Source organism: Alternaria rosae, assembly GCF_020736505.1.
Source record: "Alternaria rosae strain MPI-PUGE-AT-0040 chromosome Unknown BKA58scaffold_11, whole genome shotgun sequence".
Classification (NCBI taxonomy): Eukaryota; Fungi; Ascomycota; class Dothideomycetes; order Pleosporales; family Pleosporaceae; genus Alternaria; species Alternaria rosae.
The window spans coordinates 1-23,096 of NW_025763580.1; the positions used below are offsets into that span (position 1 = coordinate 1).

General features: G+C 51.6%; 3 protein-coding genes across 3 annotated transcripts; 1 reads left to right on the forward strand and 2 right to left on the reverse strand.

The window, feature by feature from the left end:
* Window positions 1-18,076: 18,076 nt before the first annotated feature.
* Window positions 18,077-18,983, reverse strand: BKA58DRAFT_324651 (class I glutamine amidotransferase-like protein; the record flags this gene model as incomplete). The annotated part of the gene is made up of 3 exons (XM_046167971.1): window positions 18,077-18,364; window positions 18,436-18,671; window positions 18,746-18,983. 3 exons carry the CDS (start codon window positions 18,981-18,983, stop codon window positions 18,077-18,079), a joined length of 762 nt encoding a protein of 253 aa, XP_046020672.1.
* A 570-nt stretch (window positions 18,984-19,553) lies between these two features.
* Window positions 19,554-21,076, reverse strand: BKA58DRAFT_405648 (8-amino-7-oxononanoate synthase; the record flags this gene model as incomplete). The annotated part of the gene is made up of 3 exons (XM_046171910.1): window positions 19,554-19,970; window positions 20,045-20,196; window positions 20,251-21,076. 3 exons carry the CDS (start codon window positions 21,074-21,076, stop codon window positions 19,554-19,556), a joined length of 1,395 nt encoding a protein of 464 aa, XP_046020673.1.
* A 916-nt stretch (window positions 21,077-21,992) lies between these two features.
* On the forward strand, window positions 21,993-22,857 carry BKA58DRAFT_443997 (uncharacterized protein; the record flags this gene model as incomplete). Its single annotated transcript, XM_046174024.1, has 2 exons — window positions 21,993-22,014; window positions 22,073-22,857. 2 exons carry the CDS (start codon window positions 21,993-21,995, stop codon window positions 22,855-22,857), a joined length of 807 nt encoding a protein of 268 aa, XP_046020674.1.
* Window positions 22,858-23,096: the final 239 nt, after the last annotated feature.

Below are 23,096 nucleotides of genomic sequence, written 5' to 3' on the forward strand. Positions count from 1 at the left end.
TCTAAAAAGTTCTAAGCAGCCTCCCCTCTTCTTAGTGTGGCACACACTAGATCTTACTAACTACTAAGTACTCTCTCACGTGCGCTCTAGCAGTAGTAACCTATACAGCATGTACGCAGCTAGCACAACTAATCTCTGCAAGCTCTACGCATCACCTCGTACACGTCTACCACCTTGTTCTTTTGTCTACTAGCTAACTAGAACAGAACATGTCCAGAAGATGTTGCTTAAGCACCTGTTTATAGCAGGGATTCCTAGCTCTACTATAGAGCGCTTCTACAAACACAGTGTAGAGAATAGCTGCTGCCATTGTAGGAGACACATTCTTTGCATCCCAAGTCCTTTGCTAACATACGCCAGACTAGTCCATCTCTTCAGTAGAGGACATGGCTTGCTAGCGTATGCTCGGACAACCAGACGATAGCGCGTACAGCCGCGCCTATTGTGTACCAGATCCTCTTACACTACAGCGCCTAGCCCTTCAAGCTAGATTGTACTACTACGCTCACGCTAGACAGCCTAGCTATTGCCATAGCGCTGCTAACAGGACAAGACCAGTTCTACATCCGCTTTGAGAACCGTCACAGCTGTTCCTACGCTGTAGAGCGACCTCGCAACTGGGTAGATAGAGGCAGGCTGCTCTTCCAAAGTCTCTGTAGCAACACAAACTGGCAGAGGAGGCTACTCAAAACTTGTAGAGGCGGGCGGTAACAACAAAGATCTGGTTGCTGTGCTCTATAAGAGCATGCCACAGCGGCAAAAGCCAAATAGAGAACGCTTTCTGCCTGTAGCAGCTACACTCCCAAGCTCCTATGCTACAAAAGTAGCGAGAGAGGTACCAATCCAATCTGTCCAAGTATTGCTGGAGCTACTACTTGTAGCTGCTACACTACCACTCCCTGGCTCCAGTATAGACAGGCAAGAAGGGCTATACAGCACAGCAAGAACTATTGCTTACTCTCTCCAGGCAGACAGTACCAAGGTAGATTGGCAGCAGTTTACCAAGTTGCATCAAACGCTGCAGTACGCTACTCTTTTACTGCCGTTTCATCTACTACGCTAACTGAGTAGTAAGCCCCTTCTACTCGCGGAATTAGCTGCTTTTGTGTAGCATGCTTTTCCAAGCCACAGAACTAGCCAGTACGAGGTTTAGCAGTTATAGAGTGTATCACCTGCAGTAGGCTATCACACCCTCGCAGCATCAAGCCAAAGCCGCTAACCAAGGTAGTCCGTTACAACAGAGCCTTTACCTAAGCAGTCCCGCCTAAGCATCCTCCAGCTCTGCCAACTCCGTCTTGTAACCCCCGCTGCTATCCTTACGAGGTTAACGCTGCTGTCTCAGGGTAGCCCTCCTGAGCTATCGTGCTACGCTATATGGCCATTACTCGCTCTAGCGCCAACACATCGGCTCTTATATGTATATAGCACTACACAGGAAGGGCCGCTACTATTCGCTTGCTGTTTGAATGCGCCCATGGTACGGGCGAACTGCCTAGCAGAGATTCGGCGAGGGGCTCAAGCTCTTCTGCCTCCAACCGCGTACTCGGACTGTCTTGTCCAGAGTAGCCCAACCCACAGCGTGCTAAGAGGGAACTGGCCCCAAACTAGGATAGAATTGGAGGCTACTGGCAAGTTGTCCTTACACCTTGGGGGCGTGTCTGTGTGGTTTGACCAAGGACTAGAGACAGGTAGTCTCTGTGCTATGGGTCGTCCAAGGCTGTCTTTTACGTGCCAACAGTTGGAGGTCTGGAGCGAAGAATAGATGCTAACGTAGTTGTATATAGTGGCAGACATAGGTAGTAGGTAGATGAATAGAAACGAAGAACAACATCTAACCTAGCCCTAAGAGTTACTAAATAAGAGACGCCCCCCGAAGAGCTAGCGAGAAAACTGCCTGCCTAGAACTACGGAACCACGCCGCACAACTAGGCTACTAGTAGCGCAGTAACGCGGGGCCCCTAGCACGTATTGCTGCGTTGTGCCACGTACTCTACAAGCATTATCCGCGGACTGTTATTAGTCCAACACAAGGCTTACACGGCACAGCTAACCGGCCTTTGGTAAAAGCAGAGGCAGCGTCGGCGACGTGGCAGCCATGGAATTCCTCCTAACGTAGGAGTACTACGTCTCGACAAGAAATAAATCCGCTACATTTCTATCCGCTACATCCTTCTCTACCAAAAAACACCCTACGGCAGAACAATAACACCCGTATCGCAACTACCATCGCGTTGCTAAAATACTCCCCCCAAACCCGCACCGCATGTCGCTTGGCTAACCATCCTGCATACTCCTTCCAATCTCCTCCTAGCTCTCCTGTATACCCTAGCTCTCGCACCAGCCCTACGCCCGCCGCTTCACTCGCAATCGCTCGAACCACCGGTATCACTACGTTCGGCCACTGACACCGCTGACTCATGCTCTCCCTGGTCGCGCAATACTTCTGACTTACCCAGCACCGTCGGCAGCTATGAATCCTCTCTCCGCTGTCGCACACAAACCGTCGAAACCGGTCCACATCCGTTGCGGTAAGCCCTACGTGTGCTGTGCACTGCACCGCCTTATGCCGCTTCCATCCCTCGCTCCCGCTCTCTCCAGCTACAAAGCACACCCCACATCCATGCCGAATCTCATCCATTATCGCCCGCACATCCTCCCACTCGGCACTCGCCTGACCCTGCGCTTCCTGCACTTCTCCCATCCCCTCCCCGCACCGGTCGCACCCTGCGCTCTCAATGTCGTTGCAGCCTATGCTCTTCTCATCAAGATAACCGCTCATCAGCCCCCTGCGACACCCATTCCCTAGAATAAATAGCCCCATCGCTTGCACGTCCAGTTCTCCCTTCTGCTGCTCGATCCGTCGCTCTACCTCTCCCTGCTCTACAACAAGTACCGAGTCTACCATCTCCCCCGCTCGTCCTCCGCGCCCGCTCTCTTGAGCAAAGTCAATCATACTCCACGGCATCCCTACGTGCACAATCAATACAATGCCCGGAAAATCAACCCCAGTGCCCAATGCGGATGTAGCCACAATCAATCCTCCATCTTTCAGCCACGCTTCGAGCCTCTCGGCTCGATCTATTACCCCAGCGTGATAGTACCCGCAGCCTAGTGCTGTAGCTAACGCTTCGCACTGCGCTTTACTGCGGCTGTATACAATCCCTCTCTGCCGCTTTCTCTTTAACCGCACCTGCTGTCGCCGGCACATAGATAGCGCCGTCTCTTCTGCCTTGCTCTTCTCGCACCACGACACAAAGTACCGCGTGTTCGGCCGTACAGTACTAGCTCGGATGTGTGTTGCTATCCGTACCTGCATGCTCTCTCCCAGCTCTTCTTCTCGCACCGGCGGCAGCGTCGCGGTAAGTAGTACTATCGGGCACGGTAGCAACCGCAGATTCTTCAGCTTCGCTAGCTTTGGTCGCCAGTCGCTCGACGTAAAGACGAGATGACACTCGTCTACTACTACTCGCCGCAGTAGCCCCTTGCTACTAAGCATGCCGGCATAGCTAATAAAGTTGTCGCTGCTTGTCACGTCCCCTGCTACGTCTGCACTCACTACAACAACAGCGGCCGGGTTCGTCTCGCCGTGCTTCCACTCCATGCAGTCTACCCCGCAGCCCTGTATCCGCTGCACCAGATCCTCAATCAGCGCTCGGTACGGCACCACTACTACAGTAACCCCACCCGCCTCTAAGACTGCCGGCACGGTAAACAGCAAGCTCTTCCCCCCACCCGTCAGAAGCACTACAACAAGCGGCGTCTGTCCGTCTAGTACAGCGTACATTGCCTGCTCCTGCTGCACCGACCGGAAGCCAACCTCTTCTTGCCTAAGCACCTGCTGCATGGCCCTGCGAACCCTCTCTTCCCGCGTGGTTACCGCCAACACCCTTCGCCCCGGCCCTTCTCTTCTGTTCTCCTCTTGCCGCTGCCTCTTCCTCATCCTCGTCCTCTCTACTACGCGTTCGCCTGTCCATGTTGCCTGCGCCCCGTCTCCCCCCGCTAACCCCAAAAACTGATGCCACCTCGTGCTTAGCGGCCGGAACGTCTCCACCGAGCGCACGCTTAGATGCTTAACAATATCCAACCGTACGCTGTAGTATCCAACGCCCATAACCGTTGTTCGCGAGTTCTGCAGCTCCAGCGCACTCTCTTCTTCTTCATCCATCTCCGCCTCCTCTACTTCTCCCACTTCGTCTTGATACCCTTTACTAAACGACTCGCCCACTACCTCCCGCCCAATCCCAACCGCTGTGTGTCGGTAGTCAAGCGTGTGTAGTTCAACCCCAAGACGCTTGCCCGTCTCTCGCTTTAGCAAGCGCGTTAATCGATCTGTCTTCCACGGCCCCTGCTCATCGCCCCATACATAGTCGCTGAAGCTGCCCCCTAGCACCTCCACCGTAAGATACTCTTGAAACGGCTGCAAGTACGCCAAGTAAACGGCCATGATCTGCCCAACCTGCGGCGGCAGAAAGCGCGGCACTATCTTGGGTTTGTCCCATTGCGACTGCGACTTGTGATAGCGGACTACCGTCATAATCTGCCCGTCTGTGACAAAGATATTACGGTCCTGCAGTACGCCATTTCGATGCCGCATCGTTGTAACCTCAGACCCCCTGCCTGGCTGCCCCGACGTCATGTGCACACAGACGAGCAACAGCTCCAAAAAGCGGTCGACCTGACGTAAGTATCGCTTTATCCGCCACCGACTCCATGTACCAGTACTAGACTGCATCCTCTGACCTGGTTCTCTCTGTCGTGCCCAAGTCAGCATCCACTTGAGCCCATTGTGGAGTCTGTTGTCGCGACGAGTAATAAAAGACTCGCCACGTCGTGTAAAGGTAACGTCGTCCGTAAGCTGATCAAGCGAAATCTCAAAGCGCTCGCTCGGCTGAGCCACCCAGAGAAGCTCCTGCCAAAGCATACGCTCCGCCTCGGCTACTACATCTTGAGCCATCTGACAGAAGCGGCTGATATAGATGGGGCGACCGTTTAGATAAAAGATCTTCTTGTCCTTAGACCAGTACGCATTGCCCGAGTTACCAGCGGCTAACGCAACCGATTTGCTGTATGCGAGTAAACTAATCATTTCGCTCATCGGACTAAAGGATCCATCCGCGAGAAACTTTTGTCTCTCTGCGAGGAAACAATCGCGGTCCTTGTCGGTCTGCTCGTCACGCTCTGCTGCGGGAAGTAGCTTTTCCACCGCAAGCACACGGACGCAGTACACCATGCCAGCAAGCATGTACGAATAGTGTTTCGCTGTGCGCAGACGATCCATCTCGCCATCAATGCCTAGCACAGCGAGAAAATGTAGCAACCCGCTGCAGAATAAGTTGTTGCTAACAGACTGAAAGATAAACGATGCAAGCACGTCGAGTAATGCATCCACCTGAGCCTCCGTGTCGGCCCCATCTAACATGTCCCACAACGTAATCGCCAGTCCCTTCTGCTCTCCTTGCCAGCAGAAGAGCTCGCGGGCATCTTTCATAAAGTCGGGTTCCTTTTTCCGGCGCGTTGGACGGCGCGGGCGGCTGTCGCTGTCGGCTTCACTTCCGGATCTGCTAGACCCAGAAGAAGTAGTATCACTCTCCTCTGCCGCATCGCTATCATCCACACTACCCTGTCGAAACTGGGCAATCCTGCGCTCTTCGTCGGCAAGTATGCGCAGCAAGTAGCACACAAACTTCACCATGTAGCTTGCGTACGTTGCCTGACTCTCTGGGTTCTGCAGTCGAGCCAACGGCCGCACATCTGCCTCCGACATCTTTGCGCTTCGTACCCATCGCCGTGACTCCCGTGCTAGCGTTGACAAGCCCTTGACGCTCCTCTCAATTAGCAGCTCTACTAATTTCCCCGCCCGCTGTAGCTTTATTTCGTTACGGTCAGGCAGCCGCATCTGGTGCGCAAGATGCTTTCGGTTCCGTTTCGCAAGATGCTCCAACCATCCTGTCCGCTTGAACCAACCCGTCTTGTCTGTCTTGGCTGCCTCTTCCTCCATGACGTACGCCCTCTCCTCTTCTTTCTTTCTAGTCTCTTTCCAATTCGCTAGTTGGGCTTCTACTACCCCAGCTTCCTCGCGGGTACTAGACGGCTGGCTAATGTCGTTGCTTGCGTGGACAACAAAGTAACGCCGCAATGCATGTTTTTGGAAGAACGTCTGCACTTTCACCGCTGTGTAGCCAACTCTATCCTTAGCGTTCCATGACGCATTATGCTTGCGCTTGCGGTGTTTCCGCAGCGCATCTTGATGGACAGTAAGGAAGTCGCAATCCTCTTCTGCGCAGTGCAGCCCGTCTAGCGGTGGGCCAAGTTCGGGAATGGGCGGCCCTAACGGTGCAGGCAGCGTGACATCTTCTGGCTGCTGAGCCCATCCATGCTGGCGGAACACAGTCGCAATCTGCGCTCTGCGCTTGGGTGGGACGGCATGCTGGACGCGCAGGTGGGTATCAATATTCTGGACAGCTGTCGCATGCTCTTTGCAGACGAGTACATGGTACGCTGGTAAATAGACAATCTTCTCTTCAATAGTGGCAGTAGATGCGGCTGCTTGTGGAGCACGGCGCGTAGAAGCGGTAGCTAGCTCTGTGTGTGCGGTCCATACAAACTCCATTGTAGTCGTAAGCTGAGGTTGGGGGAAGGCGGGAAGACAATAGGCGTAATAGGCCCTGAGTAGCCCGGCGTAATTTCCCAGCCACGCGACTTCGTCTCGCTGCCTCCCCCATCCGGGCCAGCCACAAAGCTCTCTTCACCAGTATACTTTGTCACGATGGTCATCTCTCATCAGCCTACCCTGGCGCCTGGCAACGCAGCGAGTAGTCAGTCTACAGCGAATAGATCGCGCATTCCGTATACTCCTCCTACGCAAGCCTATCGTGACCTGTTGCGAGCTGCTGCGACAACTTCCCTGCTTTCCCCCATACCTAACTCGCTTGCATACCATGCTGGCTGGTTTAGCGTGGACACAGTGGACTGTCCCCCTCTTTTTATCGCGCATTCTCTTCTAGGGGCACTTAGACTACTGCGTACCAGCCTTCCAGAAGACATTCTGCTCGATAATACCTGGCACCGACTTTTTAGCGCAGCAAGAGTCTTGGAGAGTTCTGGAGTAAGCCTACATTCCCCTCCGTCGGCGCAGAAACGTACGGCAGCTTGGGCAGGAGCCCCCGAACCCTCTCCAAAGCGCACATGCCTCGCCTCTGCCAGCGAGAGCGAGGAGGACCCTGTTGCAGGCCATCACCAGAGGCGAGGCAGACGGAGGAGAAGCTATAGTGCTGGGCAGGATGCAGACGAGACGGAAGACGAAGAAGAAGTTGCTCATGACCATAGGGCCGAGGAGGAGGGTGCTCATGACGATGGGGAAGATGACGCTACACCCCCTCTTTATACCAGCCGCGTCTCCAACAACAATCGCAAAGCAGAGGTAGCACGCGAGAAGAAACAGGCAGGCAGTTGCAGGCGAAGCGGAGAGAAGAACGCGGGCTTGTGGCTCCGAAACCAAATGCTGCTGCTGCCGAGCAGCTAGCGCATCGTGCAATAAGCGACAGGTGACGTGCCTGATATCGCCTGGATCCTAGGGCAGAGGATAGGCCAGCTCGACTTCTTTTATACTGCGCGGCTCCCCTACGTCACCGCCACGACGATGCTTCGCAATGCCCGGCAGCTTGGCAGCCCTACGGCAAGACGCGATGCGACGCAGTTTATGCAGAACTGGCGACAATCAGGTCAACCGGTTTGTATTGCCTTGCCATCAAACACAGCAGGTCAGACAAGGTCTCCCTTCAACCTCATCTGGGACGCAGTAACGCAGGCCGAAAACGTAAAGTCCACCGCGGCCATTGTTGTTCGATGGGGTTTGGCTAGCATTGGTCAGAGATACCAGCAGACGGTGGACATGCTGGAGAAAGCGGATCTTCGAAAGGGCCGGGGTAAAAGCCGGCGGGAGGGAGAGGGCCATGTGCGTGCCCAAGCCAAGCGGATCCTCTGGGAACAAGAACAACCTTCTGGTACGTGGGTGGCGTACAACAACCGGCTGAAGCGATCTCGTCGATGGTACGAAGCCGCTCAGGTGCTGGGTTGGGGCTGTCTCTTGCTTATGCCGGCGGATACAGTAACATCCTGTTGGGTGGAGCAGACGCTGCGAGTCGCGGAGTGGACAGTATGGCTACAACTTGTGCAGCGTGTCAATGCGCCTGCAGTGCAGCTCGGCCGCGAGTTCGATGCCTGGTTAGGTCCTGGTGGTCTTAGCGGCGGCCCGATTCCATGCGCAGAGCGATCTGGCATAGAGGCGAGTCAAGCCTTGCGCATCTGTGCGATTCCCGACTCGGACGAGGAGAGCAATGAGAGCGACGAGTTGGAAGACGTCGAGAAGGTCGATTTGGCAGTGGCAGCCAAGGACAAGCGCCAGCTGACTCTACCAGAGCTCGGATGCTGCAGAACGAAAGACTACGTCGAACCTGCTCGTTGCGATGAGGACCTATTACCGTGAAGTACGATGCAAATGGAAAGAGTGGCAAGTGGATAGAATTGTAATCAACTAAGTACCATCTCTTGTCCACCCCAACTCAACAAGTGTCTTCTTCGTAGCTCTCTTTCCCTCCAACTCCTAGCATCCCTCAGAAGCAGCCTCCTCATCTGCCTTTTGCCACTCGCATGCCACACCAGCAGCGAAGCAGTTTGTACAGGTTGGAGCACCAAGGCCTAGGCCCTCGAGCAGATTCTCAGCGCCGATATTCCGACACTCATCTATAAGTCGCGCGCTACTCCGAAGACAGCCGTCGCATACCGCACCGTCACCAGGAGGGTAGCTTGTGCGGCTTGCGGTTGCCAACACAGCCGTAAGCGCCTCGAAGTTGATCCCGCTGCTTTGGGCTGGGTTGTACTGGGTAAGAAGCCACCTGAATGTCGGCAGGTCAGGTTGAGAAGTGTGGATGAGATTGGCGTTAGTGCGGACAGGGTCGGTAAGGTAGGACTCGATTGTCTCGCAGGCGAAGAACTCGGAGGCTGGGCTCGGAAACGTAGACGGGTTGATGCAGTTGGCGGCCTCGAAGATGATGGCGCAGGCGCGGGGAGTGATGCGGACACTAAAGAGGTAGGTCTCCACTTCATGCCTTGTTAGCTGTTGTAGATATAGCGCGTGAGGTAATGCTTACAGAACTTGACAAATCGATCGAGAGACGAGTCGTTCGCGAAGAACGCCTTGATCTGATCGTCGCTGGGGAGGGACGTGGAGGCGGACATGGTACTTGGAAAGAGTGGTCGAAAAGTGTGTAGTGGCTGACCAATTCTCTGGTAGTTGGAGGAAGAAAGAGCCAAGGTAACAAAGGACGTCTAGCTTTAAATACGTACTATCCCCTCGTCGATAATCGCACGTGTGGCCTTCACCGTGGGTTGTTCCATCACCGCCCCCTTCACTATGGATATCTTCACACGTCTGACGCCCGGATTGACTGCTGCCTTCACCTCGACAGTCAACGCAGCATCACAGCGACAATCCACTCGCCTTAGCTGCGGATATCTCCAACAGCTTGGCGCTCCGATTGGCTGCCGCCTTCACATCTGGATCTGCCAGATCCACACGTGGAGGCTGGCGGGACTTGCCGCGCGACTTCACCTCGACAATCAACCCACCTTCACAGCGACAACGAGCTCAGCGTCACAGCGATCAAGTCCCCTTCACCACGGGGATGCCCCGCATCCTAGCGCTCCGATTGGCTGCCGCCTTCACATCTGGATCTGCCAGATCCGCACGTGAAGGCTGGCGGCCCGCGCGACTTCACCTCGACAAGCAACTCCTCTTCACGGCGACAATCGACCCCGCGTCACCTCAACAATCGGCCCACCTTGACAGCACCCAGCCCAGCGTCAAGGCGACAATAAGCTCGCCTTCGCCGCAAACATCTCCAGCGACCTGGCGCTCCCATTGGCTGCCGCCTTCACATCTGGATCGGCCAGATCCGCATGTGAAGGCCTGCGTCTGCGCGACTTCACCTCGACAGTCAACGCAGCATCACCGCGACAATCAACTCACCTTCGTCGCGGACATCTCCAGCATCCTGGCGCTGCGATTGGCTGCCGCCTTCACACCCCAATTAGCCAGATCCGCATGTGAAGTTCTGCGGGACTTGCCGCGCGACGTCGCTGCGGTCATTTCGACTTCACTGCAGATATCTTGCTCAGTCCAACGCTCGGAGTAGCTGCTGCCTTCACCGCAGATTGTTCCACTTTACCATTCTTCTCATTCAAGTGGCTCGTGCTTCCCTGGGTATATATTGGCGCCTTTCCGCTGCTCCTTCGTTGCAACTTCACAACTTCTCTACATCAACACAATTCCAACACACTTCTCTTACCATGGCATACCTCTCCAACGCCTTGACCTCCGAACACCTATCTACCGACGGTGTCCAAGGCCTACACTATGAGCTGATCAGCAAGGTTGGCCTCAGTGTATGTACCTTCACATCGCTACTTCACCAACACGCAACAAGCTGACCTTGTCTCTAGGACGCTATCGAGCTGCCAACTCCCGCTGAACTCCGCTCCCTCCCTTTGCTGCCCAACACCACGCTTCCCAACGACTACGACCGCACCCCCGGCAAGTTCGTCTTCGCTAATCCCGCGCGCACCTACCCTATCGTCTACAACAACAAGGAAGGCATGCTCGTTGGCAAGTCAGAGAATGGCGATCGCATCTGGGCCCACATCCATCGCGCCTACGGCAACAAGGTCCTCTGTGATCGCCCTCAACGCGCATTTATCTTGTTCCAAGCTGTCAGTAGTGGTGGCGTAGTTCAGTGTCTTTCTAGTCTTGAGCAGGTTAATGAGTGGGATGGATACATCGCGGGCGAGTGCGAGGGCCTAGTTCCGCGCTGGCGTTTTGTGTATGATTCCCTTGTTCAAGAGCTTCAGGCGGAGGCGGAGTAGGGGCTTTGAGGACTTACAGGTAGCAGTACCTTGCGGTAGATAGCATGACTCTAAGATCCAATTCTACCTCTTTCTTTCCTACCTCTTTTGTGTCGACCGGCCTGAACATCGTGACAGTACTATTGTTCCAACGTCGACGTGCTATAGCTCTACTATTATAACTCTAACTTGGAAGGCTATAGAAGAAGACGCATCTTTTACCTATCGCGAGGTAACGTACAGTCTAACGTTCTTATTAGCTACTACCTTAACTTCTGGATCTACCAGATCCGCACGTAAAGGCTCGCGGGACTTGCCGCGCACCAGTTTCGTTCCTCTGTGCCTACTTGCAGACCACAATCGCTATCTAGATCGCATTCTTCATATTCTTACAAGCGTAAGAAGTCCCTCTATCTTGCTGTTATCTAATCTACGAACGTACCTACAGTAGTATGGCTCAAGTCTTGAACTTCCTGACTTCGCGCACAGGCCTGTAGTCGGAGGTTACAAGCTCCGACTTCAGCGAGGAACGTCAAGTCTCTCCAGCCAAAGTTCACGCATAAATATCTTAACAACAGTGCTAGCTGCAGGTATTCTGAAAGATGGAATAGATTTGGAGCGTTGTCTTGCATCTTTTGGGTAAGTTGCAGCACGTTGCGATACTAGTAAAGCCCGCGGATTATGCGCACGGATTATGCCCTCTAGATTTCCTTTCTTGGTTAGCGAACCCTAACGCGATACCTAATCGAGCGCGGATTGTGCATAATCCGTCGCCTCATATTGGTTAGGTAGATAATAGGTATTAATATTATAGAAGAGAGTGTAGAGAGCTTTATAGCACGTAGTAAGGTAGTAGTAAGGTAGTAGTAAAGTAGTAGTAAGGTAGTAGAGAGGTAGTAGAGAAAGTAGAAGAGGCAAGAACAGAGTAGAGAGTGTTGCAGTAGAGAAGAAAAAGAGAGGCAAGAATAGAGGTGTAGAACCCGCGCTAACACAACTAATAGAGAGTAGAACCTGCGCTAATTTTAAAACGTAGTAGAATTCTATATAGTTACTTAGAGATAGGCCTATAGTTAGAGGTTATAAGCTCTAACTTTAGTAAGAAATATTAAGTCTCTCTAGCTAAAGTTTACGCATAAATATCTTAATAATAGTGCTAGCTATAGATATTCTAAAAGATAGAATAGATTTAGAGCGTTATCTTATATCTTTTAGGTAAGTTATAGCATGTTATAATACTATTAAAGCCTATAGATTATACGCATAGATTATACTCTCTAAATTTTCTTTCTTAGTTAGCAAACTCTAACGCGATACCTAATTAAGCGTAGATTGTGCATAATCTGTCGCCTTATATTAGTTAGTGTTACGGTAACCACCGTGGTTCCCTTAACACCTGAACGCACAGATTTCGGGTGGCTCGCCAGTCCACCCGAAATCTGTTAATTGGCCAGCTAAGGCCTGAGCGCCGCGCACGGCCCTAGCTATATCTTTCACCGCTTCTCATTCTGCTCTGTTCCTTACGCAACGTCTTGTATTACACCAGATATCGTACGTAGCTACAATTAACGCTTCTTGTAAGCTCTTAAACACGTGCTCGTAGCGTCTTGTGACATTACGTTGCGTCACACCACTATGACTACTCAAGGGCAACCTGACGCGTTGCAATTGATCCTGAATCAGCTAAATGCTATCCAAGCTGATTCCGCTGCATTAAAAGCTAGCAACGAAGCACTACTTGCCAATCTAGCTGAACAAGAAAACCGACACTCTCAACAGATTCTAGAGCTTCGCCAAGAGCTTGAGTCTATTAAGACTAGGTCTGCTCCTGCTGCTACCCCAGCCATTACTCGAACCAGCGCTGAGGGAGATCAAGTTCGTCTAGAAGAGCTATCTGGAATTGGCTCGAATCCTGCGACGCCGCCCAACGCGAACCTGAAGGACCTTCCCCGAACCGACCGTCTGCCTGACCCGCCTCTGTTCAATGGCCGACGAAAGGACCTCCCTGCCTTCGTCCGCAAGCTTAGGTACAAGCTCGAGGGAAACGCAGACCGATACCCGAACGAAAGATTCCGCCTGCTATACGCTCACTCTAGACTTGAGAAGGACGCAGTAGCTCTTATCGACCCGCTTATGGACAAGGATATCCATAATGTAGACCAGCTTGTTACCTTTCTTGAAGCTACCTACGGAGACCCAAACAAGGAGCTGACAGCTCTTAGTCGATTAAGCGGACTCCGTCAAGGAAAGCGCAGCTTCACCTCCCACTTCGCCGAATTCCGACGACTAGCTGCTGACACTGGATTAAATGAGATTGGCCTGATCGCGTCCCTCCGGAACTCTCTATCCCACGAACTTCAACGTGCAATGGTTGGAGAAGCCTTGCCTAGCGACCTTAACGATTACGCTAACCTGATATCCACGTACGATAATAACCTCCGTTTCCTACCAGACCGCCCACGACGCTACCCTGTAACCCACCCCGACGCAATGGAGATAGACGCGTCAGCATACGCCCCCGCTAGTTCCTCCGAACGACAGAAGAGGATCAAGGAAGGCCGCTGCTTTAAGTGCAACCAGAAAGGTCACATCTCTAAGGATTGCAGCGCTCCCCTACCTACTCAGCATATCCGATCCTATAGCGCGCGTGACCACGACCGTACCCAGTCTACTAGTTCTGTCTCGTCAGGATCCTCGCGACCTTCGCGATCCCGAGGACGACGTTCTCGTAACCGATCCCAGAAGGGAAAAGCCTCGTCCCGAGGATAAGTCGCTCCCCGGGACTGCGCACCCACCGAATCTCTGCTGAACTCTGGTCTGAACCTCAGACTGATACCTGGAAACGTTGTATTACAATACCTTGTACGGTTCAACAAGGCGGTGTTAAGAGTAACCTTAAAGCCTTAGTTGACACTGGAGCTACTGGTATTGGATACATTCACAGAGACCTCGCGCGCAACCTGAAACTACGTCAAGACCCGCTGCCCTACGTTATTTACCCGACTGGATTTACTGGAACTGTACTCGACGGTGGAGAAGTGTCTCACACTGTCACCCTGAAGCTACAACACAACAATCACAACGAATCTATACGACTCTACGTCACGAACACCGGCCGTCATAATTTAATACTTGGCCAACCCTGGATGAACAAGCACCGAGTAAACCTAGACTACGACAAGGAAGGACTAATCTTCACCGCTCAACGATGTAAAGAACGTTGTCTTAGAACTACTAGAACTCCTGTTCTCTCTCCTGAGGTACAGTGGAGCAACAACAAGCATGATGAAGCCTACCCTCAAAACCCAAAACTTAAGCATGTGCCACGACAACGGCACGACCACTGGCTACCTAAGATGAAGCGCCAGTTGAACGAACTTGTACCCGAACCTGTACCCGACCCTGATAGTGCCCAGCCAACAGACGAACAGAACGACTCGTCGAAGTTGCAGCCAGAACTCGACATCTACTGTATAGGTGCTGCTCCGTTTATGAGCCTAGCACGCAAAAGAGGCTATGAAATCTGTGCTGTTAGCATTGCCGACATTGACAAGGCACTAACTGAGAAGAAGCACACCGATCCACTCACGAAAGTCCCTCAGGAGTATCATGACCTGATAGACGTCTTTTCACGAGAAGAGTCTGATAAGCTGCCTGTACGACGGCCTTACGACCACAAGATTAAACTAATACCCGGCAAACAGCACGGGTTCGGCCCACTGTATGGCATGTCTCAGAACGAACTCAAAGTGTTGCGCAAGTACCTCGAAGATCACCTGTCGAAGGGATTCATTCGCGCAAGCTCCTCCCCAGTCGCCTCCCCTGTTATCTTTGTTAAGAAACCCGGCGGCGGACTACGCTTCTGCGTCGATTACCGTGCCTTAAACGCCGCCACTGTTAAGAACCGTTACCCAATCCCGTTGATCCAAGAGACCTTGAGCCGACTGAGCAAGGCCAAGTATTACACGAAGCTCGATATTATTGCTGCCTTCAACCGATTGAGAATTGCTGAAGGAGACGAATGGCTAACAGCCTTCCGCACTCGATATGGGTTGTTCGAATATCTAGTGATGCCCTTTGGACTAGCTAATGCGCCGAGCACGTTCCAACACTTCGTGAACGATGTACTACGCCCGTTCCTAGACGTCTTCTGCACGGCCTACCTCGACGATATCCTGATTTACAGTGAGAATCTCCATGAACATAAGGAGCATGTACGATCTGTTCTAAACGCCCTTCGAGAAGCTGGACTCCAACTAGACGTAGACAAATGCGAGTTTCACCAGACTGAGGTGACTTACCTTGGCTACGTAGTTGGAGTAGACGGAATACAAATGGATCCGAAGAAGGTGCAAGCTATTGTAAATTGGGAGTACCCAAACAACGTTAAGGACGTCAGAGCATTTCTAGGCTTCGCAAACTTCTACCGACGGTTTATAGACGGTTTCTCCTACCTAGCTGCTCCGCTAGTAGCGCTGACTAAGAAGGATACTAAGTTCCTCTTCAATGACGACTGCCAGAAGGCTTTTGATGCTTTGAAGCATGCCTTCACTACTGCACCAATATTACGACACTTCGACCCAGACCTGCCAATTGTTATTGAAGCTGACGCTTCCGACTATGTTACAGCAGGAGTGCTGTCCCAATCTGGACCTGACGGCGTCCTCCGTCCGGTCGCGTACTACTCGAAAAGAATGAACCCCGCTGAGAACAACTACGAGATCTACGACAAGGAGCTACTTGCTATTGTTCGCTGTTTCGAACAGTGGAGACCAGAATTAGAAGGCGCTGCCTTCCCTATCGACGTGCTCAGCGACCATAAGAACCTGCAGTACTTCGCCACTACGAAGCAACTGAGCCACCGTCAAGCCCGCTGGTCTGAATACCTATCACGATTCCAGTTTACGATTACATACCGACCCGGCAAGCACGGTGAGAAGCCTGACGCTCTTACCCGTCGCTCTCAGGACCAGCTTGCTCAGGAGGAAGCGAGACAAGCTCGGAAACAGACCCTACTGCGTCCTGACCTGTTTCGAGAACCCGTAGCAATTAGACTGGTAGAGACAGATAGATCTATCCAGCAGATTATCGACGATGAGTACCGTCCTACAGGCGATGGGCTACCTGAAGACCTGTTTATTCGAGAAACGCTGAAGCTGTTGCGCGACGGCGCACGACGGTCTAAGACAGTTACACTTGGTGACTGCGAAGACCGTGAGGGTCGCCTCTACTATCGCAACAAGTTAGTGATACCTGACAGCGACGAACTTAAGATCAAGATCCTGCGAACAGTCCACGATTCCCCATCAGGAGGCCACCCTGGCCGAGGGAAAACACTTGAACTAATCCAGCGGGAATACTACTGGCCCCGACTGTTTGAGACCGTTCGCCGTTATGTTTCTTGCTGCCACGTCTGCCGACGCTCGAAGGCTTCTCGTGAGAAGTACCACGGCCTGCTGAAGCCGCTACCCGTACCTGAACGACGTTGGGCAGACGTCTCTGTCGACTTCGTCGTTGACCTGCCAGAATCCGAAGGATGCAAGAACATCATGGTTGTAGTAGACCGCCTGTCTAAGTACCGATACATGATCCCCTGCGATAAGATGGAGGCTTCCGACGTAGCACGTATGTTCCTGCGCTACGTCTGGTGTAATCATGGCCTCCCTGATACGATAGTCTCGGACCGTGGCAGACAGTTCGTATCTGCTTTCCATGATGAGCTGTGTGCTCAACTAAGGATAGACCCGCGCTTCTCAACCGGCTACCATCCTGAGACAGATGGACAAACAGAGAACGCTAATGCTGCGATGGAACAAGTCCTACGCGCGTATACGAACTATCAACAAGACGATTGGGTTCAATGGCTCCCCACCGCTCAGTTCGAAGCCAATAATACCGTCTCTGAGTCTACTGGAGTAACCCCGATGATGGCCTGCTACGGTCAGAATCCCCGAATGGGCTTCGAGCCGCCTACCAACAAGACACGTCCCGCCTACCAAGCTCTCCAAGCTCGTGAGGTGAACGCGATGGTGGATAAGATGCGCGACATTACTGAGTTCATCCGTGAAGAAATGACATGGGCTCAAGCCCTACAGCAAGAGTACGCGAACCGCAAACGCCTACCTGCGCCAACATACGAAATTGGCGACGAGGTATGGTTAGACGCGCGTAACATCCGAACGCAACGGGCATCTAAGAAGCTTGATTGGAAGAATCTAGGCCCGTACCGAGTAGCTAAAAAGATCTCTTCCCACGCGTACCGTCTCGAACTGCCCGATTCCATGAAGATACACCCAGTATTTCATGTGTCCTTACTCCGGCCTGCTGCGCCAAAACAGGAGTACCTGCCAGGACAACTTGTCCTACCGCCCGAACCTGTTGTTGTAGACAACGAAGAAGAATACTTTGTAGAGAGTATCGAAGACCTCCGTTACAATAAGCGTCGTAGACGACATGAATACTACGTTAAATGGACAGGCTATGATGAGATGACCTGGGAACCCGCTGCAGACCTGAAGGATAACGCAGCCGTAGCCGGTTTCCATGAGAGGTTTTCTGACATCTTGGAGCCACCCGAAGTGATGCAAGACAACTAAACTGCTACACTACATGACATGATCTCTACTCACAGGAGCTTAAGAGTAAGAGGGGGGTACTGTTACGGTAACCACCGTGGTTCCCTTAACACCTGAACGCACAGATTTCGGGTGGCTCGCCAGTCCACCCGAAATCTGTTAATTGGCCAGCTAAGGCCTGAGCGCCGCGCACGGCCCTAGCTATATCTTTCACCGCTTCTCATTCTGCTCTGTTCCTTACGCAACGTCTTGTATTACACCAGATATCGTACGTAGCTACAATTAACGCTTCTTGTAAGCTCTTAAACACGTGCTCGTAGCGTCTTGTGACAGTTAGGCTAAGATTATTTTAGGCTACACATAGCGGACTACTTTAGACGAAGAAGCAGCTACATTAAAGCATACTAGCCTAATGTTCGTGTTCTTCTGCCAAACACCGAAAATACATAATAGAGGTCAACGTGTATTGAAATGCCAAGTGTTTCTCTAGAGATACAGCTAACCAGTCCGTTCACACAAGTTATTTATTATTCAGAAACTCTGTGCACAACTGCTAGCAGGGATCTTCAAGTTACTGCCTCTCGTTCGAATACGACACTTATAGATTATTCTTCTAACAAGAATCTTAAAAAGGCAAACCCAACCGTCAAGCCATCATGGGAGTCATTTGCTCGTTTCTTTCCATCTTGGTACGTCGTGTCATCCATCAATGTTCCGCGTCTTCGATCGAGCAGTATGTTTGCAATCTTTTCGTTATACTCCGGATGTCCTTGCAAGGTAATGATACGGTTCTTGACGTACATTCCTTGTACCTCGCAGATCTTCGAGTGACCAAGCTTCTCAACAAACGAGGGATAATACGGAACAACGTCGCGATGCATTTGATGGAGCACCTATGAGGAAATTGTCATTAAGATTCCCACAATCTCAGGAGCCGTATCTTCACAGATTTAACTTGACATACTAGTGAGTCCTGTCCGAAGACTTGCTTCCCTCGTTCCGTTAGTGACAAGGGAGTAACAGAGACTTCCCAACCAGCATCACTTCTCTCCGGCATAGCTCCAAGTGCGCGTGCAATGACTTGGTGTCCAAAACAGACAGCCATGATTCGGACCCGCCTTTGGTCTTGCAGTATTGCTTTGATGAAGTCGACGAGCTTGAGTATCCAGTTATTCAGACCTGAGGTGAAAGAGTCATATCCTTACACCAAGAACATAGAGTCAGTCGTGTTACTCTACAAGCGACTGGGCGAGGCGTTCTTGTCAGTCACTTACGGCTACCTGTCAATAAAACTGCATCGATATTTCCAATATCTGGGTATTCTTGCTTTTGTACCACATCATAGTAGGAAAACTTGATATCTGGTCGCTTGTAGAGACCGCTCTCTTCGAGTTTCAACGCACTGCTCTCGAGATATCGTGTATAGAGATTACGAAGGCTACCACACTTTTCTTTGACCTCTTCGACAAATTCATCACACTCGAGGATAGCAATCCGCAACGGCGAAGACATGGTGCTTAGTTGAGTAATGATTTTCTAGGATTGCCTGTTTCAGATCTCTCTCTTAAGGAAGGTCATTTCCCTCTTTTCCGAAAGAGTTAGTTTTACTTTAGTTATCTGGGCCACGAAACCTTGGAAACACCATCTTCACTCTGACTGCTCACCGCTATACCAATTATCTTAGCTTACTATAACTCACTAAGTGTAAACGTAGTATTACTACCGTCTGACTTGGCGGGGTAATCACCATCAAACAACTCATTTGCGCACTCAAATCCAGATCCCGCCATGGCTTCTCCAAAAGGCGTAGCATTGAACGTTGCTAATATTTCCTGCATTATTGACTTGATAGCACTCCGTTCAAAAGTGTCTAAAAGCAGAGCAGCCTTCGGAATTTGTGCACTGATCATCCGCCAGTGTAATGAGAAACAACATACTAGAGAAGAATGAGTAGCTTAAATCTACCATGATTCATCTTGGCATAGAAATGGATCAATTGAAAGCTTTTGGTTATATTTCCTGCTCTTAATCATACTATATCTCATCACAAGAACCCACTCATTCCCCCCGAAGCCAACTCTCTCAAATCTTCATGGCATAAACCTGACGCGCTGCGCTTGGAATAGTGTTTTCAGTCTTGCCAGCTTCAATGTCCAACATCTCTTGCGCCCACTCGCAGATGACATTTGCCAGCTTCTCCACTTGGTCTAGGCCGTTGTGGGCATGGAACACCAAACGTACACGACTTTGCCCCTTGGGAACGATAGGAAAAGAGATACAATATGCGTTGATATTGTTGAGCATCAGATGGAAGAAGAGGAAGAGTTCGTGTTTCGTACGCGTCAATACTGGCACGATATGAGTGAGGACCTCCATGTCCTCGGCATCCTCAACGATAGGTATGTTGAGAATGCCTTTGCTCATTGCTTCATCCCATACGGGGTGTGAGGTGATGGTTTGAAGAAAGTGCCTGACACCTTTTTGAATCTGTTCCATTCCCTGGGCTTGATTAGCAAGTTGTCCCTTTTCCAAATCTGCAAGGGATCAAACGAGTAGCAAGCAAAGAGTCGTACCTTTTCGGCTTCACCGTTCTCCAATAACCGGTATCCAGCGCGCATACATGCCACCATTGGAAATGATGGCGCACCGCTGTAGACGGCGAAACGAGCGTTGCTGATCAATCGATCACGAATAGTTTTGTTACATAAGATGATGCCTTGTTTCGCTACAATCAGCCTTTCTCACGTCCTATGTGTATTATTGGGGAGCATTGATTTACCTCCAGTCGATCCCAAGGCTTTGCTGCACATGTGAATGCGAATAGCCATTTCTTTTTCTAGTCCCAGCATGTTTACGAGCCCTCTGCCCTTTGGTCCAATAACGCCGTTGCTATGAGCTTCATCAATGATGAATTGAGCGTTGCCAAGGGGAAATAGCTCTTTGGCCACCTGCACCAACTCTTCGAGCGGTGCGATGTCTCCATCCATGCTGTAGACAGACTCCACCGCGATCAAAATTGAGCATTTCCCTGCTCCAAAGGCCGGATGTGAGTCCTTGAGTGAGCTTAGAACCTCGTGGAGAGAGTCTGGGTCATTGTGTCGGAAGGCCAACCGATGCGAAGCCAGCGAAAGCTTCATGCCTTCGTGAGTGCTTGCGTGGACAGCATCATCGTATACAATCGCATCACCAGGCAAAGGTACAGCCGCTACCGTCCCGGCGTTGGCCATATAGCCCGAATGTGCAATGTATGCTGTTTCCGCTCCGTGAAACTCTGCGATCTCCTGCTCCATTTGGATAAGATAGTCATAATTTCCGTACTGAATGCGAGAGCCTGAGGCGCTAAGGCGGAAATTCTCATGGCGATCTATCTCCTCCAAGAAAGCTTCGCGGATGCGGCCAGAGCGGCTAAAGGACAAGAAGTCACTTGAGGTAAAGTCTAGAACGGAGTCGTCCCAGCGAGGCTTGGCGGTCTGGATGTTGTGATCCGTGCGGCTGATATCCATGGCTTGTTCGAGGTTGCGATAGAAAGCTGGTTTATCCTTCATGGCAGCAGCCCGGGGCTTGAGGTCCTGGAGCCATTTCGTGAGCATAGTGTTTGCGTACATGTTGGATATTTTGGTGTCAGCCGCGCTCGAGCTGGTAACTTTGGTGTTGAATCTTGTTCGGTGTCGATACTTGAGATGATGTGGCACGGTCCAAGTCATCAGCATCCTCTCGTCTTGAACTGGGGATTTTGGCGCTTGCCAATTTCACCATGCAAGATTCTCAAAAGATGGAATATTACTTCTGTCGCTGGAAACGAAGTCTTCGGTGTGGAGCTTTGGTGATGTCTGCTTACTAGGATCCACACTCCGGGCCAACTGAAGAACCCAAAATTACCGTAAGCAGGGTCCACTGTGCTCATTTTTTTTTTTCACAGGTATAGAATTATTTTTTAAGACACTAAGCAAAAGTGTATAGGCGGGGTGGGATTCAGATAGGTTGAGATCTGACTATTTTGGTCTATCAAGGTTCTGAGATTATGCTGGCTTACTACTCGAGTACGCAGAAGTCGGTGCTTAACTTCGGGTTTTTGAGTTGACCCAGAGCCAGGATGGCGAATGCATGAGTACTTTCATGTAGTGGTAGGAGCGTCTAGCTTACTATGCACTACGAAAGAGACTGGTCCCACGCTTAGTACATTCTCTTAGCTTACTATCCCCTGGCCTACTTACACTTGTCTACTAAGACAACTTCGCATGCTAGCATTGCTTAGTACGACAAGAAGAAGCGGCATGTGTAGTTACTGGGTCCACAGCCAACGGACAATTCAGCATTGGTCAGATACTCCTGTCCCCTGCGACCAAAGGCTAGGACACAATCCTCTGTACTCCGTACAAGCATATTCATAAGATTTGTACGTGCGAGATGTCTCGACGTATATACATACATTGAGTTGTAGCTCGACTGTTGCCCCTCAACCGTTATGATCAGTGCAACCTCGTTCAATCATCAGTGTCTTGAAACGTCACGTGCTTCACAATGCCAAGAAAAGGGAGCAACGGTACGTCCCATACTACACACATGATCTCCCTAAATCTCCATCTACTAGAACCCACCAGGTCTCGACTCGCCGAACTCAACCCAGCCCATAACTCCGCCATCACCACCACCACCAATCTCCGGTCAACGCGTAACCCTCGAACCCATCACCCCCCAGGCCATCCCCTCCCTCTTCACCCATCTCGGCTTCCCCCAAACCAACCACCTCGTCGACCACATCACCGGCTTCCCCTACGTCTCCACCGCCGAAGCGCTCTCCACCCACATCTTCAGCTACCTGGACCTTAACCCCGACCTCACCATCTTCGCCATCAAAGCCTGTCCTAACCATCTCGGCCCCCCATCATCCCCACTATCTCTACCTGACGCCGACACCCACGCCGACACCTCCGTCCTAGGCCTCATCGGCTACCGCCTCCACCCACCTTCGCACACCATCGCCCTGGACGACGTGTTATTCTCCCCAGCACTACAACGCACCTACGCCTCCACCGAAGCCTCCTACCTACTGCTCCGCCACCTCTTCGAATCATCACAAACACCAAGCTCGTACGCCCGCGTCTGGGTGAGATGCAGCACAGCGAACGTGGCGTCGCGGCGACACTTGGAGCGGTTGGGGTACGTGCACGAAGGGGTGTTGCGGAAAGATAACGTGACGCGGTGGGGGACAGCGAGGGATTCGCATTGTCTGAGCATGCTGGATAGCGAGTGGGTAAGGAATAAAAGGGTGTTGGAGGGGTGGTTGGGGGGGGAGAATTTTGATGCGCAGGGGAGGCAGGTTAGGTCGATGGGGGAGGTGAGGGATGCTGTAGCTGCGGATAAGGATAAGGAGGGCGGATTGTAGATTTTGGAATTGGGGTGTGGTGTGGATGGGTATGTATGTTGGAAAGGGTAAGGTCGTGAATTGGATGGTATATATGCTGGAATAGCTATGGTGGGCGTCATGAAATGGGGCTGTACGAGTATGCTGTGAGCTATGGGGGAGTTACATTTCTAGCTTTATCAAAGTAGCTAGAAAGAAATTGATTGATTGAGACTTCCTTCCGCACGGCCCGGACCAGAGGATATCGACAAATCGATCTT